The sequence below is a fragment of the Electrophorus electricus genome, chromosome 16, assembly GCF_013358815.1.
Source record: "Electrophorus electricus isolate fEleEle1 chromosome 16, fEleEle1.pri, whole genome shotgun sequence".
Classification (NCBI taxonomy): domain Eukaryota; kingdom Metazoa; phylum Chordata; class Actinopteri; order Gymnotiformes; family Gymnotidae; genus Electrophorus; species Electrophorus electricus.
In genome coordinates, this window is record NC_049550.1 from 6,181,495 (window position 1) to 6,196,664 (window position 15,170).

Consider the following 15,170-nt stretch of genomic DNA (forward strand, 5'->3'; position numbering starts at 1 on the left):
AGCAGGCGCTTTAAATGACGATTTATAGGCACGTCTCTCTCTCTCTCTCTCTCTCTCTCTCTCTCTCTCTCTCTCTCTCTCTCTCTCTCTCTCTCTCTCTCTCTCTCTCTCTCATTAATCAAATGAGGACAATGTTTTATGCCCTCTAGTGTCTGAATCTTGAAATCCTCCAGATTTTATTACAGTCCTACCTAACCATAAAAACATACGTTCAACAGCACATGGCGTAAATGTAGGCTCCTGCGCGCACACACACACACACACACACACACACACACACACACACACACACACACACACACACACACACACACACACACACGCACACTAAATGTACAGTTCTGACCTTTCATCATATCATGCTAATCAGGCTGAAGCTTTAATAAAACTTTAATAAACAAGGTTCTCTGTGGTATTAAGTCAGATTAGCAGGGAATTTACAACACACACACACACACACACACACACAATTTTGTAAATTCCCTGCTAAAAAACAATGTCACTAGCCATAGTCTATACTGGCTAGTCCAAAGCTTATCAGCATGCTCACTCCATAAAGTACCCAGTGCCAAAAAAAAACAAAACTTTGGAAAGCTTATTCTTGTAGAAGTGACATCTTGGTGCTATTTATCAGTGGATTAGTCAATGTTTGTATCATATTTCGTAAGCATGTCTGATGGTATTAAATATTGATGACAGATTTTGGTAAAAACACTTATTACTTCAGAAAGAATATCTACGAATAATATTCAACACTCATCATTCCATCACTTTACATTCATAGTCTGTTTTGCTTATCTTTCCCTGGAGTGATATTAATCACAAAGGGCCAGTGAAATGAACCACTCAAGTAAAAGTAAAAAGTTATCTTGTAAATTTTTAAATATAAAATAATTTTGTAAATTAAAAAAAAAAAAACCATTTTGGATTCTGTAGTCTTGAAATGTAAAAGCATGTAAATTTGGTACAATAAGGAGTTCAGGAGAGACAGATAGCCATCATGAGTCATGTTATAAGAAAACAACTGACTTTTTGAAGCATGTCGACTTTCCCTGAAACTGCAGTGGTTCCTTAGCCATGGTTGTCTTTAGGTGAGAGGCTCCTCTGCATCGTGCTCCTGCACCTGTGCTATGTTTTATAGAGGCACTGGTATCAGCTGAACTAGCTCCATCACCTACTGGAACAGGAAGTGCTACTAAAACCAGGGGAGACCTGGATTCCACAGTTACATTCAAAATGTTGTCTATGTAAAAATTCTTTCTTGTGTGTCACATTATAAATACTGTTATTACTGTTATTTATAAAGATTGGTGTCACAATATGGAAATAATATAATGTACTGGACAATTCATTGCAATTTAGATTAAAATACTTATGTTGCTGTGTGACAGACTGTGCACTTGTCATACATCTGGGGGTGCTATTGTTAATGCAATGCAACACAGTACAATACAATGCAAGATTTGCAATGCAAATCCAAATTTAAATGTCTACCAATTTGGAATAGCACTGAAAAGAATGGATGGCTAGCGCATATGCATGTTGTCAGATGGATTATCAGTTAACATAATTTTCCCCAAAGATTAATCAACAAGGTATTACCGAATCTACTATTTTAAAAGCATACTATCATTGCATATTTCCCAAAATGTGGTTTCCATTATATTAATATGTTTGTGTAACAATTTGGTTATTAAATAGTGAAACTAAGTAAAATCCAGGACGACATATTTCTACGTGCAACAACAGAGAGGAAAAATATTTGCAAAATCACTGTTTACTCAATAGGACATAACAGGAAGAACCTAAGATTAAAGAAGTTATTCTTATATCCACACTTATATTTAGAGTAGTATAAAACAACCCTCAGCAATACAGTGCATTTTGACTCAGATAACACCAAGGAAACCTTTTGTATTAGACACTTCCTGAGTGGTCACAGGGAGTATCTTCTAGAAAACATTACATACCTAAAAGAGGAAAGTAGCCATAAAGGGCTATTTCAGTTTGTGAAGTAGTTTTGTAGCATTTGGTGTGTATGAAGTTGCATGCCTTTTTAGTGCTACATCATAAGAAGTTCTTTTTTACCTGTGAGTGTGCTTTCAGTGACGCTTCCTTTATATTTACCACATAATTAAATGAAGAGAGATATGTGCTATTTTAAACTCACAAAACCTATTTATTTGAGCATTAGCTATATGACTGATAGAAATAGATGTAACAGACTTTAACGGCAGTAATATCCCAGTGGGTAGGGCTTTGCACTGTTGGTCAAAAGGTTGTAGGTTTGAATCTTCTGCCATGCAGCTGTTGTGAGATATGAGTATGTTTCTTTAATATGCAGGTTTTAGAGATAATTTATATAGGACTAATTGATAAATAAGCATTAATGGTAATGTCTAGGTCCTTAAATGTAGACACAGAAAAACTGTCAATGTCAAAACTAAACCTGGCAATCAATTCTGAGCAGACCCTTTTAGGACATCAGTCCTTCTCTTTTCTACCAGTTTAGATTTCTAGACTCCTAATCTGTAATATGCTATCTCTGTGGCTGAACTGTGTGTGTGTGTGTGTGTGTGTGTGTGTGTGTGTGTATACACACACTGAATATAGTGTATTTATATTATTAGTTTTTATTTATAATAAATAAAATGAAAGCCAATATTAGGTGTGTGTAAGGAGGCGGACGCATGTGAGAAGAGCGAGATTTATTAGGGGCAAATCCAGATTCAGAGTCGTTATTACGGTCCAGGGTCATATTACCAACACGGAGAGTCGTAGAATACATGATAAACAAAACGAAGGCTATGAGACACAAACGGGAAGCACGTTATAACAAACTAGGAAGAAACACACGGAGGTAAGGAAAAACACGGCTAGAATCACAAAACAGGATAAGAATCGAAGGCTTCGAGGCACAGACAGGCATTCAAAAACTTTCAGACATGCATCCAAACAATGAACAGCCAACACAGAGGCATCAGACAGGGTTTAAATACATAAACTTAACAAGGCTATAAACGAGGAGAAGGTTAAAGTAATGACGGGCCAAAACCAAACGACGGGTGGAGAAAACGAAACTAAGGAATTGAACCAAAAAAATATATATGACAGGGAAACCATGCAACAAGGAAGCTAGGAGGGACTAACTGTGACAGTGTGCAAAATACACTGCAAGCAGGCCAGTTGGGACCTCTAATATACTCTATTGTAGGAGTCATCATGGCTGATAGTGTCAAATATGGCACTCAAGGCCAATAGTACCAATGGACACAAATCTACAATCCATCTGAGGTGAAATTATTCTAAGAAATTATTGCTATTACGGACCATGTGAATATAGAGTTCATTATTTATGCCAGGTTATGTATTTAACAACAATCTTACATTGGTCCTACAGTTTTAATAGTAAGATGTCACTGTAACAAGAGCCTGATAGCGAACAAAAGATTCTTCCCATGCCATATGAAAACCTCCATCTTATTTTAATGCCATCTTAACATGAATGAAATTGGTTGAAGGATGTATAGTGGTTTACACTACCATGGGACATATTTCAAGTGGTTATGTGTCTAAGAATACAAAGCAGTTCAGTCAAACTGGCGTGTGATGTTCATGTTCTTAATAAAACAACTACAATTTTAACCACTTCCTGAGTGACTGGCCAGAGGAAGTGGCGCTTTGTTTTTAACAACGAAGCATGTTAAAATATAGTTTCATGTAGGTTTTTTTTTAATGCTTGCATATTGTATTTATTGATTAAGTTCTTTGTGGTTTGCATGATGATTTGCATGATTATTATTTTAAATTAACTTACGTGATAGTTTACAATAACATCTTATTTATTTCAAGATTACCTTTTTTTTTCAGACTGAGAAACATGCTAACAAGGGATAAGCCTCAAATTGCATTATTATATAATAATAATAATGTTGGACCATTCAAGTATTTATTTTAAACACCAGATTAAATTTCTACCCTAATGGAAAAAAACTACTGCAAGTTTTAGAAGCTCTGTTTATGCAAATAAACATGTCACTGATCAAAAGAACAGAAAAAAGAAGAAAAATGCTGTAACAGAATCACAGCTAGTAACAACAAAGGGCTTTCTGAAAGAATCAGTACAAAAACACATATAATATCACTTTAAAACTCATCAGCTGTGCAGCACAGAACTATTCAAATTCAATGGATCCCTTTTTAGATTATTAACAAATAAGATTAATAGAGGCATTTTAATGATCAAGATACAAAAAAAGAAGAAAAAAGAAAGGTGAAGAGAGAAAAGTAAGTATATTTTGGAAATAATTTAGAATGTTTTGTACATGTAAAAAGTTTGTAGTTATTCAGTTTTATATTGTTTTGTAACCACTACGTTTATTTGTTCTATCACAATGATATAAAACAATGGCTAGATTGCAAGTTGCAGTTTCATCTCCTACACACAGGAAATGAGCCGACTATGCTATGACAGCTTGCTGGTATATGCTATGTGCTTTTAAACCACATCCCTAAACTGAGCAACAGAGGTGAGCAAAAGCTTTGCATTGCATTTTACTTTACATGTAAAATGTGGTGTTTGAGTAAGCAAGTCAAAGATGTGAAATGTAACGTAATGGAAGATATTCATGATATGAAGATATTCTCTTTTTATGGAAAAAAAAAACACAACTATTTGGTGACCCATTCATTGGCTTTTTATTCTGATTCAAGTGTGCCATTACAAAGCTCTTGGGAATATTTCTACATATACTAAGCACTAAATGAAAATAATAACCACTCGTTGGGGGTGAACATTTATACATTTCTAAAATAAATAAACTTAACATAAAGTATAGTAGTTACATATAAGTACATAAGTTGTAAATATATTCTTGTATAGGCGTCATGTAAAATAATATTCAAACACCAGTGGACCTGTTATCAGAAACTGACCAGTGAAGAAAACTGGACAATATTTTAAAAGCATGCAAATAGCTGCTCATGTACAGATAAATTAATGACAAATGATTGGCATAAATGACAGTCGGCCTCACCTTCACAGTGTAGTCTTGAAATGTCAAGTTATATCAACAATGACCCTGCAGAATCAGAGACTTAGCTGTTGGAGTACTCTCATTGCTGTAAGGACCTAGGTTCTTGACTCTTTCTGGCACGTGGAGCCTTTTTCCTAGGTTGGGGTAGTGGTGGAGGCTCCTCATCTTCATCTATGGGAGGTGGAGGGGGCCGACCACGGCCCTGGCCCTTGGTTTTGGTCTGGGTCTGAAGCAGGACTTCAGCTGGATTATTGATGTAATCATCTGCTTCATCCAAAGGGAGTGGAGGAGCTGGCTGACCTCTTGCAGTTTGCTTTGACCTTTGGTCATCATAAGGTGGAGGGTTTTGTAGGTGGTTCAACCTGAGCTCCTGTATGTCTGAATTTGGGAAAATATTATATTTCCTTCACTTATTTTTACACAGGACAAAGGAAAGATAAATATTTTAACAGACAAGCACAGTCTTTGAGATCTTCTTAAGAAGACCTAATGTCACGGACTAAATTATATAACACAGCAACTAGATAAGTATGGCAAGAACAGCTACAAATCCAAAAAATTACAACAATAGAACATCTCAAAATCCTCTAGTCTCAATAAACAACAGGCTTAGTAAGTTTGTAGCATCATAAAGAGATTTTTTTTATGTTTGGAACTCCAGCTTGTTCCATATTCACATAGCAATAAAAATAATTTTCAAGTAAGTGTGAACTTAAAATAGAATCTTTTAGAGAAACTACAGTTTTGCAGTCTGTTCTGAGTAGTCGGAGTACCATTCTGAGGATTTTGTTTATTCAACTTAACCATTTGCTTATATAGCACCAATACTGGAAAAAGTGTCTCAAAAAGGTTGCAATGCAATGTGGGGGCAGCTTTTCTACAGCAATTGACACTTTATCATAATGAGAAGCATTATAGCACAGGATGTTATGGGACCTAAAGTATGTCAGTTTTACTGAAACAACTGTTTACCCAAAAATGAGTCCATGCAGCTGGGTTAACATTTGGGGGAAGAAGAAACAGGTCACAGCTCATTGAGATGTAGATGGCAGGTGAAACATGGTTAGAACCATTTCTGAACATACAGCCACTTTAGGTTTCTAAAGTTTTCATTTCAAAGGGGTAAAATATGGAAGACTTAGTCAGGACCTCATTCAGCATTTATGGCAGTTCAGTGGCAGCATCCTCAAGATTCAGAGGAGCCATTAAGATGGTTTGAGCATCTCATAAGGATACCCACATGGTCAACTGCCACTACAGCTATTCCAATCATGTCCCACTGGAAGGAGGCACAGAGGCAAACCCAAGACCCATTCAAGAGATTATTGGTGTGTCCCAATTTCATGCTTAAACCTAATACTAAAACGTTTATGTGTACAGTGTGTAGTACAGTCACAAGTGCGTCACAAGTTGAGTATGCAAAAATAGCCACAATCCATGTTTAGAACCAGCCAATTTTTGAGTATGATGTATTTGTTTATTCCTGATGACCTAAAATTTGATAGCAGCTAGCCACTATAGAGTCACAGCTCTCCATTTTCACATGGACATGGGAGCTCTGAGGTGAGGGTTCTGCTGCCAAAGATGTTCTGATGTGATTATGAAGGGTAACGAACAAAATATATATCTTCTCCTGAAGATAAGGTATCTTCTAGTGAAGAATGTTTTACAAGAACCAAAAATGCAGAAAAAAAAGATGGAAAGAAAAAATTAAAGCATGCACTTTACATATCAGTGTCATGTGTGGATTTTTCAATTGTGATGCAAAATGAGGTCCCAAAATGTTCTGGTCACTGAGGTTTCATGGTACAATAAGTGTATCTGTAGCCCAAAAGTACTGTTGCATTGCCTTCTTAATTGAAAAAATCTAATTTCTCTTTGCTTCTGTTGGTCTGCCAAGTATGGGCACAGCAGTGTTGCTGCAGATTAAAACTGGATGGATAACACAATTTAATTTTGGTAGTGAGTGTACATATACATAACTCGGAAGAGCATGTAATCAAAAATTTACAAAAATATACAAAATTCACAGCAAGGAATCAAAAATTTAAATTTACAACTGCTTTCATCAACTTTTTTCCTTAAAAATAGCCAATGATCACAAAGAAATAATTGAATATAGAAATACAACTCCCTGATTATTAAGAATGCTTTGTTCAATTAATGAGACAATTTTAATTATTTTATTTTCAATTTGATTACGATGCTTTTTAAAAATTTGAACATTGCAGAAACTGAAAGGCACACTGGCTCCCTTTTCAAAGTTTGACTCAGACAACTGTGATTTTATTTATGAAGTTTAAAAATGTTTAATGTTTTAAAATTGTTAATACTGATAAAGTCAAAGACTGAGTTTACCTTGCTGACGTTTCTCTTGCTGTTTACACCTTTGCCAGGCACATGTTATCAGCAGAATTATCAGTAAGATTACAAGCCCTCCTCCACCTGCTAGAAGGGCCAACATGACCCAGAAGTCAAAGCCAAAGAGCTTATCTGATTCATTCGTTGAACCTGTGCAAAAATACTCTGCACTTATTCAGGGATAAAATAAACCAGTAAGAACATGTCAACTTCAATAACCAGTTAACAGAAAATGCAGTTAATAAAAGGGTATCCAGGAATCTTGGCACTGGACAGCTTTGGCTAGATGATTTATGTAGGCTAAGAAACACTGACTGCATTAAATGATTTTCCAGTATACTACAGCACAGTTACTCACTGGTAAAACACACATTGTGAATGAATTTGGGAATGAACACATCTCACAGATAGGAAAGAAATGTGACATTGTAAACACAATGACAACTCGGCTGGCACTTGTTTTCAGAAATTAGAAATTTAGAAAGTAAAATGTGCACTAAATTTGCAAATGCATGGAATTTCTTTGGCAATGTACTACTTCTATATGTTTTATTTTAATAAAAATCATATAAACACATTAAGAGGTAATCAATGAGTTTATATAGTAACTGTAAAACAGTGTTTGAAAACAAAAATACTTACAATCTGTTGTGATTTCTTTACTAGTATCATTGTGAGCTGGATTGCTCACAGTACATTGATACTTTCCATTTTCTGTTTTAATAACTTGTTCCTGATCTGATGTCCCCCGACGAAATTCTTTTCCATCTTTTCGCCAGATGATGGTTAGCTCTTTATTGTTTTTAAATTCACATGTTAATTTAGGCCTCCCTTTAGCACATGTGAAATTAACAGCTGGCTTAAGTATCTTTTCTGGTAAATATAAAAACACAGAGCTATGTTTATCATCATTATGATTATTGTGACTTTACTGTTATCTACCTAGGCATTTTGTAACAAACAAGCAAACAGACAAAAACAAACAAGAAATAAAAAATTTAACAATCTGATAGGTTGTAAGAAATTAGACATTCATCATCATAAACCAGTATAACTGAAATAGAAAAAAAAACTGTAAAATACAATTTTAGTAAATCAAAATAACTATAAAGTTTCTTACCATAAACACAGAGTATTGTGGTGGCTTTTAATAGCAGACTGCCAAATTCATCATAAGCGTCAACTGTAAAACTGCCATTATAGTTACGTTTGATTTGTTTGATATTCAGGGACCCATTTTCTGCAATTTCCCCCCAGACATTTGAGATTTGGCCTTTGTTTCTTCTGGCAACTATAGTATTACTCTGTTCATGTTTCCATTTTATGTCCTTCATCTTCTCAGGTGATTTATAGAGCAGTTCAAAAGTTACGGAATCCTCTTCTAATTTTGTGTAATTACAATTTTTAGAAGCTGTGGAAAAAACAAACATACCCTTGTAGAAGACAGTGTAATATTTCAGAAATGAACACACACGCACATATACAATTACCAGCGTATATTTAAAAAATATGAATTCCAAACACCAGCCACCGCCTAACCTTTGATTTGCAAAAGGAATGTGCTGATGTATTCAATATTCAAAGGGATTGAAAAATTTAAAGTTATACCAAACCCTACCTTTAGAGGAAATAATAAGCACGCTGTAGAAAAATATGACTATAACACAATCTTTGGACTTCATTGTTCTTGTTAAGTGTTTCTCTGAAAACTGGAGGAAATGATTTCACTTTCCTGTATTTCACTGGAGGAGGTCTGGTAATACAACTAGAATAGGTTGCAGATTGTCTCAGAAGCACTCATGTCAGCAGCTCTCTGCTGCCTCCATTAGATGTGAAAAATATTCACATCAGGCTTGTCTCATTTGCCAAACCTCATGTAAATGGTGGTTGGTATTAAATTGAATCAAATATGCGTGGATCTGTATGGAGTTAATTTGGTCCAAAGGCTTTTCATGTGACGCATGTATAAACACAGATTTTTGCCCATAGGAAAAAGTGCTTGTAAAGGTAAGATTCCATGATAGTCCAGTATAAGAGGACATGATTAAACCCTTTTTCCTCCCTCATTCCCTGAACCAGAACTATATGGACAGCAAAACAACCCCTCAACTACCTCCACAGCTGAATAACCCCTCAACCACAACTACCCCAACAGCTAAATCTACCCCCCTCCCCCACATCTTCACTCGCTTCGAGGATACATCTAGCAGCGCTAATGCTCAGAACGCTAACGCTAACAACGCAAATGGTGCTATCGGCGCAGCCAACGGCGCATGCGCAGAGCCAACCAAAGAAGCGCGCCCCCTCATCATCACGGAGAGTGACGTGAGGAGAGTGTTTAAAAGGGTGAATACCAGGAAGGCGGCGGGACCAGACGGTATCTGCTGGAGAGTCCTCAAAGCCTGCGCAGACCAGCTAGCCCCAGTATTCACCGACATCTTCAATCTCTCCCTGACGCTCAGTATCGTCCCATCCGGGTTCAAGTGAGCCACCATCATCCCCGTCCAGAAGAAACCTCGACTCTCCAGCCTCAATGACTACCGCCCTGTCGCCCTCACATCAGTCGTGATGAAGTGCTTTGAAAAGCTAGTCAGAGACTTCATCACATCTTCACTGCCAGCCTCCATGGACCCACTGCAGTTTGCATACCGCCACAACCGCTCCACTGATGATGCAATTGCACATCTGCTCCACACCACACTAACCCACCTGGACGAAGGGAGGTAGTATTTATGTTAAAATGCTGTTTGTCGACTACAGTTCAGCATTTAACACCATCATTCCCTCCCTACTCACTACTAAATTGGAGGATCTAGGACTGCATACATCCCTGTGCGACTGGATCTCCAACTTCCTAACAGAAAGACCACAATCAGTACGGGTGGGCAACTGTGTCTCATCCACCCTCACCCTCAGCACTGGAGCTCCTCAGGGTTGTATCCTAAGCCCCCTGCTCTACTCACTGTACACCTTGGACTGCACAGCCACTTCCAGCTCCACCATCATTGTCAATTTTGCAATGGGCCTGATCTCAGACAACGATGAGAGGGCCTACCTGGAGGAGATTAAACACCTGGAAAACTGGTGCCAGGAAAATAATCTCCACCTAAACGTCAGCAAGACAAACGAGCTGATCATGGATTGCAGCAAGAAGCAGGAGCAGCACTACCAACCTGTGAGGATCAGTGGAACCACAATGGAGAGAGTAGATAGTTTCAGGTACCTTGGAGTTCACATCTCGCAGGACCTGTCCTGGTCCCGCCACACCAACTCCCTGGCAAAGAAGGCTCGTCAGCGTCTTTACCACCTCAGACGCCTAAGAGACTTCTGACTGCCCTCCAAGGTACTGCGGAACTTCTACAACTGCACTATTGAGAGCATCCTCACAGGGAACATCACAGTCTGGTTTGGGAACAGCACCAAGCAGGACAGACAAGCACTCCAAAGGGTGGTGCATTCAGCAGAGCGCATCACTCATACAGAACTTCCAGAGCTGCAGACCATCTATTACAAGCAGTGCCAGACCAAGGCCAGGAGGACCAAAATCACCCCAAAAAAGGCCCATAAACTACATAATTAGCCTAAGTCTTCAACCACAACTACCCCAAAAATCTAAATACCCATCAGCCTCAATCTCTCAGCCAATTACCCCTCAATCTAAATTAGCCCAGAGTTAAATAGCCCCCCCCCCCAAAAAAAAATTTCAACAGTGAAATACACCTCAGCCAACCCACCAGCCTTTTGCCTTCAACCACAGCTAAATACCCCCCCAGACATGGCTACATCGCAGCAAATTACATTTAATTTTAAAGTTAAACAGCATTTAACAATATTTCAGGATTTTAACATGGAGCTATAAAATCATTCAGCCACACTCGCATCCCCCACGAAAGTGGCTGCTCCTGTAAGGAGTGGGAGATTGATGGCGCACACGCACGTTTCGCACGTGAGCTGAATCAATGACCTGGTAATTCAGAATGAGAATAACGAACAGACAAGATAGCATAAATGAATAAGTTTAATAACAAAAATTAACCAGAGAAACAATAAAAGGATGGAACAAAAGAAACAAACAGAAGACTTACAGGCTAAACAGGATGAGGATGATAACCAGGCAACAAAAGAAATAAACACTAAGGAATGACTAACGGAAGAACAACGATGAAGCGTAAAACTAGGACAAGCGGGGAAGAAAACTGACAAGTAGCCCGGTTCAGTGTATTCCCCCGTCTTAAACCAGATAACAAAAGACAAAAACAGGAAACACGGGGAATAGAGCTAAATGGAAGACTAGAGGGTTATAGACAAAAACCGAGCTGAAAAGAAAAGACTACACAATACTTCCGTCATAAACGGGGAAGTGAAATCAAAATGGAAACGATGCGACGTGAGAACAGAATAAGACTGGCGAATACCAACAGGGAACGCAACGTAGACGAGCGCACAGAGAGAAAGTACAATAGAAGGAAGAACACCTGACGAGGACCGATAACAGAACCACACTAGCGAACACGAAAATGGTAACTTGGCCTGTATCGCAGAGAGTACTTGCAACAGAACAAGAATAGAATGACTAGCAAACACACGATTAAAATAGAATCACTAACGCAGGATAAACGAGGAACAGCTGGAGCTAAAGGAGAGGAGACAGGAAACCACAGAAACAGATGAGAGTAGGAAAACAAGGAAGTGGTTTAAGTAGCCAGGGAAACTGGGAACGCTCCGGTATGTGAGCGTGACAGCCCCTGACAGTACGAGTTGTATGCCCGCTTCTGCTGAGTGCTGGCATCACCCTGGTGGTTCCTTGTGAGCTGGTGCACAGTGTGGAAGTTGTTGTGGAGGTCCTTGGCATATCCTGCCCCAGGCATGTTGTCCTCTTCTGGTCAAACACAAGCTCAGGGTGTTCTAAGATCAAGTCCGAACATCAGGGTAAATACAGTGTCCTCCTGCACAGCGGAGTGGCCCGCCAGCAGGACGAGGAGCAGATGGCAATCCCAGTTGCCCTGGTGATTGGCAGTGACAAGGGGCAGCTGAGTGATGATTACCCGGTTTATGTGTTCCACGAGGCTGTTACTCTAGGGGTAGAGCAGCATAGTCTAAGTCTCCCAGATTCCCAGCAGAGCTCAGCCATGACTCCTGACTTAAATTTGCTCACCTAGTTCCTGTCAAGCACCTCCAATAAAACAAAGAGAAAAAAAAAACCCTCCACCAGCCTCTCCACTATTGTGGCCACACTCTGGTTCAGAACTGCATGAACCTAGGACTTCTTTGTGAAATAGTCCATAGCCAGGAGGACATAGCAATTCCTGGCATTTTGTAGTGGGAAAGAAACCCAGGATGTTCATAGTGATCCTCTCCATAGGTGCACCAGAGTAGAGTGTAGTAGAACCTTCTTTGCTGTATAACTGGATGTAAAGGTGGCATTGTAGTTATTTATACTGACACATTAGGCATAAACCAGAATGTTGGTTATGATTTCGAGTCCTTTGAAATAATTTTTACTAGCATAAATTATGAAGCCAACCTAGCCTCTTCCACTAATTGGCATCTACAGGCCACCAGGACCCTACTCAGAATTTATTAAGCAATTTGCAGATTTCTTCTCTAATCTAGTCACTTTAGTGGAATGATCCATTATTGTTGGTGATTTCAATATTAACTTTTATAGTGCCCAACACCCTCTGAGATCAGCCTTATTTTCTATATTAGAATCAGTTGGTTTCATCCAATGTAAGAGAACCCACACACTCTGGTGGACATAGTACTGACTTATGGACTTAGTACTGACATATGGTGTAGACATAGAGAATGTAGTTATACTAACCCAGCTGGATGCCATCTCAGACCATTCCCTAATTTCATTTGAACTACTTATGAGCTACAATATAGTAGCTTGTTATCATACCAGATGCATGATCACGTCAGCCACTGCACCTAGATTTATTGCGAATCTCCCAGACTTATCATTTGTGACTAGGATGCCCTCAAACCCCATGGAACTTGATCAAATAACTGAATGCTTAGAATCAGTATTCCACTGCACACTCAATGATGTTGTTCCACTTAAGAATAAAAAAATTAGGGACAAAAAATTAGTACCTTAGGTTAATGATCACGTTCACAATTTAAAACAAAGCACTTGAAAAATAGAAAGAAAATGGAGCCATAGTAAACTTGTAGTCTTCCAGCTTGCATGGAAGGAGAGCTTTCTCAAGTATAGAAAAGCACTTATTACCGCTCCAACAGCTTATCACTTGACCCTAATAGAAAATAACAAAAATAACCCTAGATTTCTAACCCCTAACTAGGAATAAAACTGACACCAATGCTCAGATCACAACATCACACAGTAGTAATGAGTTTGTGAATTTCTTTAATGAGAAAATTAAGCACATTAGAAATAACATTAAGAGTATTATCATAACATTGGGCAGCTACTTAGAGATCAAAACAACCAAGCCAAAAATGACTCTTGAATCCTTTACACCTATTCAAGAGCCAGAACTTGCATGTCTGATCTTGTACTCAAAATCCTCCACTTGCTTACTAGATTCACTGCCCACAAACTTTCCTAAGTAAATTCTACCTGAAGTAATTAGTAATTAGGCCCAGAGACAGCTAGGTCCTCACTCTCTAATTACTCAATGAACTTCAATGGTCTCCCAATCACATCTTGTCTAACAGTTAAAGATCTTGGAGTTATTGTGGATCCCAGTCGCTTGTTTGAAGCTCATGTAAATAATATTTATAGGAATAAGAAAATTACCATAGAGGGCAGATCATTTTCCTATAAAGCTCCCACACTATGAAATAAACTTTCTGTAAATGTTAGAGACTCAGACACAGTCTCAATACTTACGGCTAGGCTGAAAACCTACAGTCAGGCATTTTATTAACTATTTCTCATCTTAGGTAAAGGTGTGGATCTGGGGGTCTATGGGCATTGAGTTATGGCAAACTGGGATGTTATGACACTGTCACTTCACCTCTCTTTTGTCACTCAAGTTTTTTGACTCTTTTTTTTTTTTTTTTTTTTTTTGAGAGTGGCAGAGTGCTGATGTTCCAGGGTGCTCTCATGCCTGTGTTTCCTTCTGGCTCTATCCTTTTAGCTGTGCTGCCATAGCTAGATCTTCCAGAGTCCATCTTTGCACATTATAGTTCTCTAATTTACACATCCTCATACCTGGACAAGCCTAATAATCTATTCTCTCTTTCTGCTGAGGTATACCTACCCCTGATGTCATGATGATACTGAGCCTCAACCCATCTCAGCTGCCATGGCTACTCCCACCACCCCCTCCTGTCCCCTGCTGTAGCCCACTACACTGCCACCCTAGCCAACTACTTCTCCCTTGCCCTCAGTGGATGTTCTCTTCTGGGATGGGTTTCGGACATATGCACCATCGGACACCATCGGGACAAGACCATGACCTCTAGAAAATTGGACTACATTTACAGTTACATTTCTGGCATTTAGCAGACGCTCTTATCCAAAGCGACTTACAAAAGTGCTTTGTCATATACTCATAGAATATATCCTAGTACAATACAGTACAGTAGGTAAGAGTCCAACATACCAATGAACTAAAATACTGTAGAATACAGGAAACAATGCTGATCCTAGAAGTACAAAATACATAAGATCTATCTTAAATTATGATAAGTGCAATAAACAATAAGTGCTAGAGTTTGATAAACAACACAATAAACAATACCCTACAATAAGTATTAATTTAGCCAGTCAATATTGGAGCAGGGTCAGTTGTCCTTTAA

General features: G+C 38.5%; 1 protein-coding gene across 2 annotated transcripts; it reads right to left on the minus strand.

The window, feature by feature from the left end:
* Positions 1 to 4,662: 4,662 nt before the first annotated feature.
* Positions 4,663 to 12,535, minus strand: LOC113574910 (T-cell surface antigen CD2-like). Of its 2 annotated transcripts, none has more exons than XM_027006134.2 (5): positions 11,483 to 12,535; positions 8,518 to 8,808; positions 8,040 to 8,270; positions 7,395 to 7,547; positions 4,663 to 5,414 (listed from the first exon to the last, which is right to left on the minus strand). In XM_027006134.2, exons 2-5 carry the CDS (start codon positions 8,729 to 8,731, stop codon positions 5,116 to 5,118), a joined length of 897 nt encoding a protein of 298 aa, XP_026861935.2. In that variant the 5' UTR covers positions 8,732 to 8,808; positions 11,483 to 12,535; the 3' UTR covers positions 4,663 to 5,115. The 2 variants fall into 2 exon arrangements, with proteins under 2 accessions (XP_026861935.2, XP_026861934.2); XM_027006133.2 differs by lacking the exon at positions 11,483 to 12,535 and adding an exon at positions 9,016 to 9,434.
* Positions 12,536 to 15,170: the final 2,635 nt, after the last annotated feature.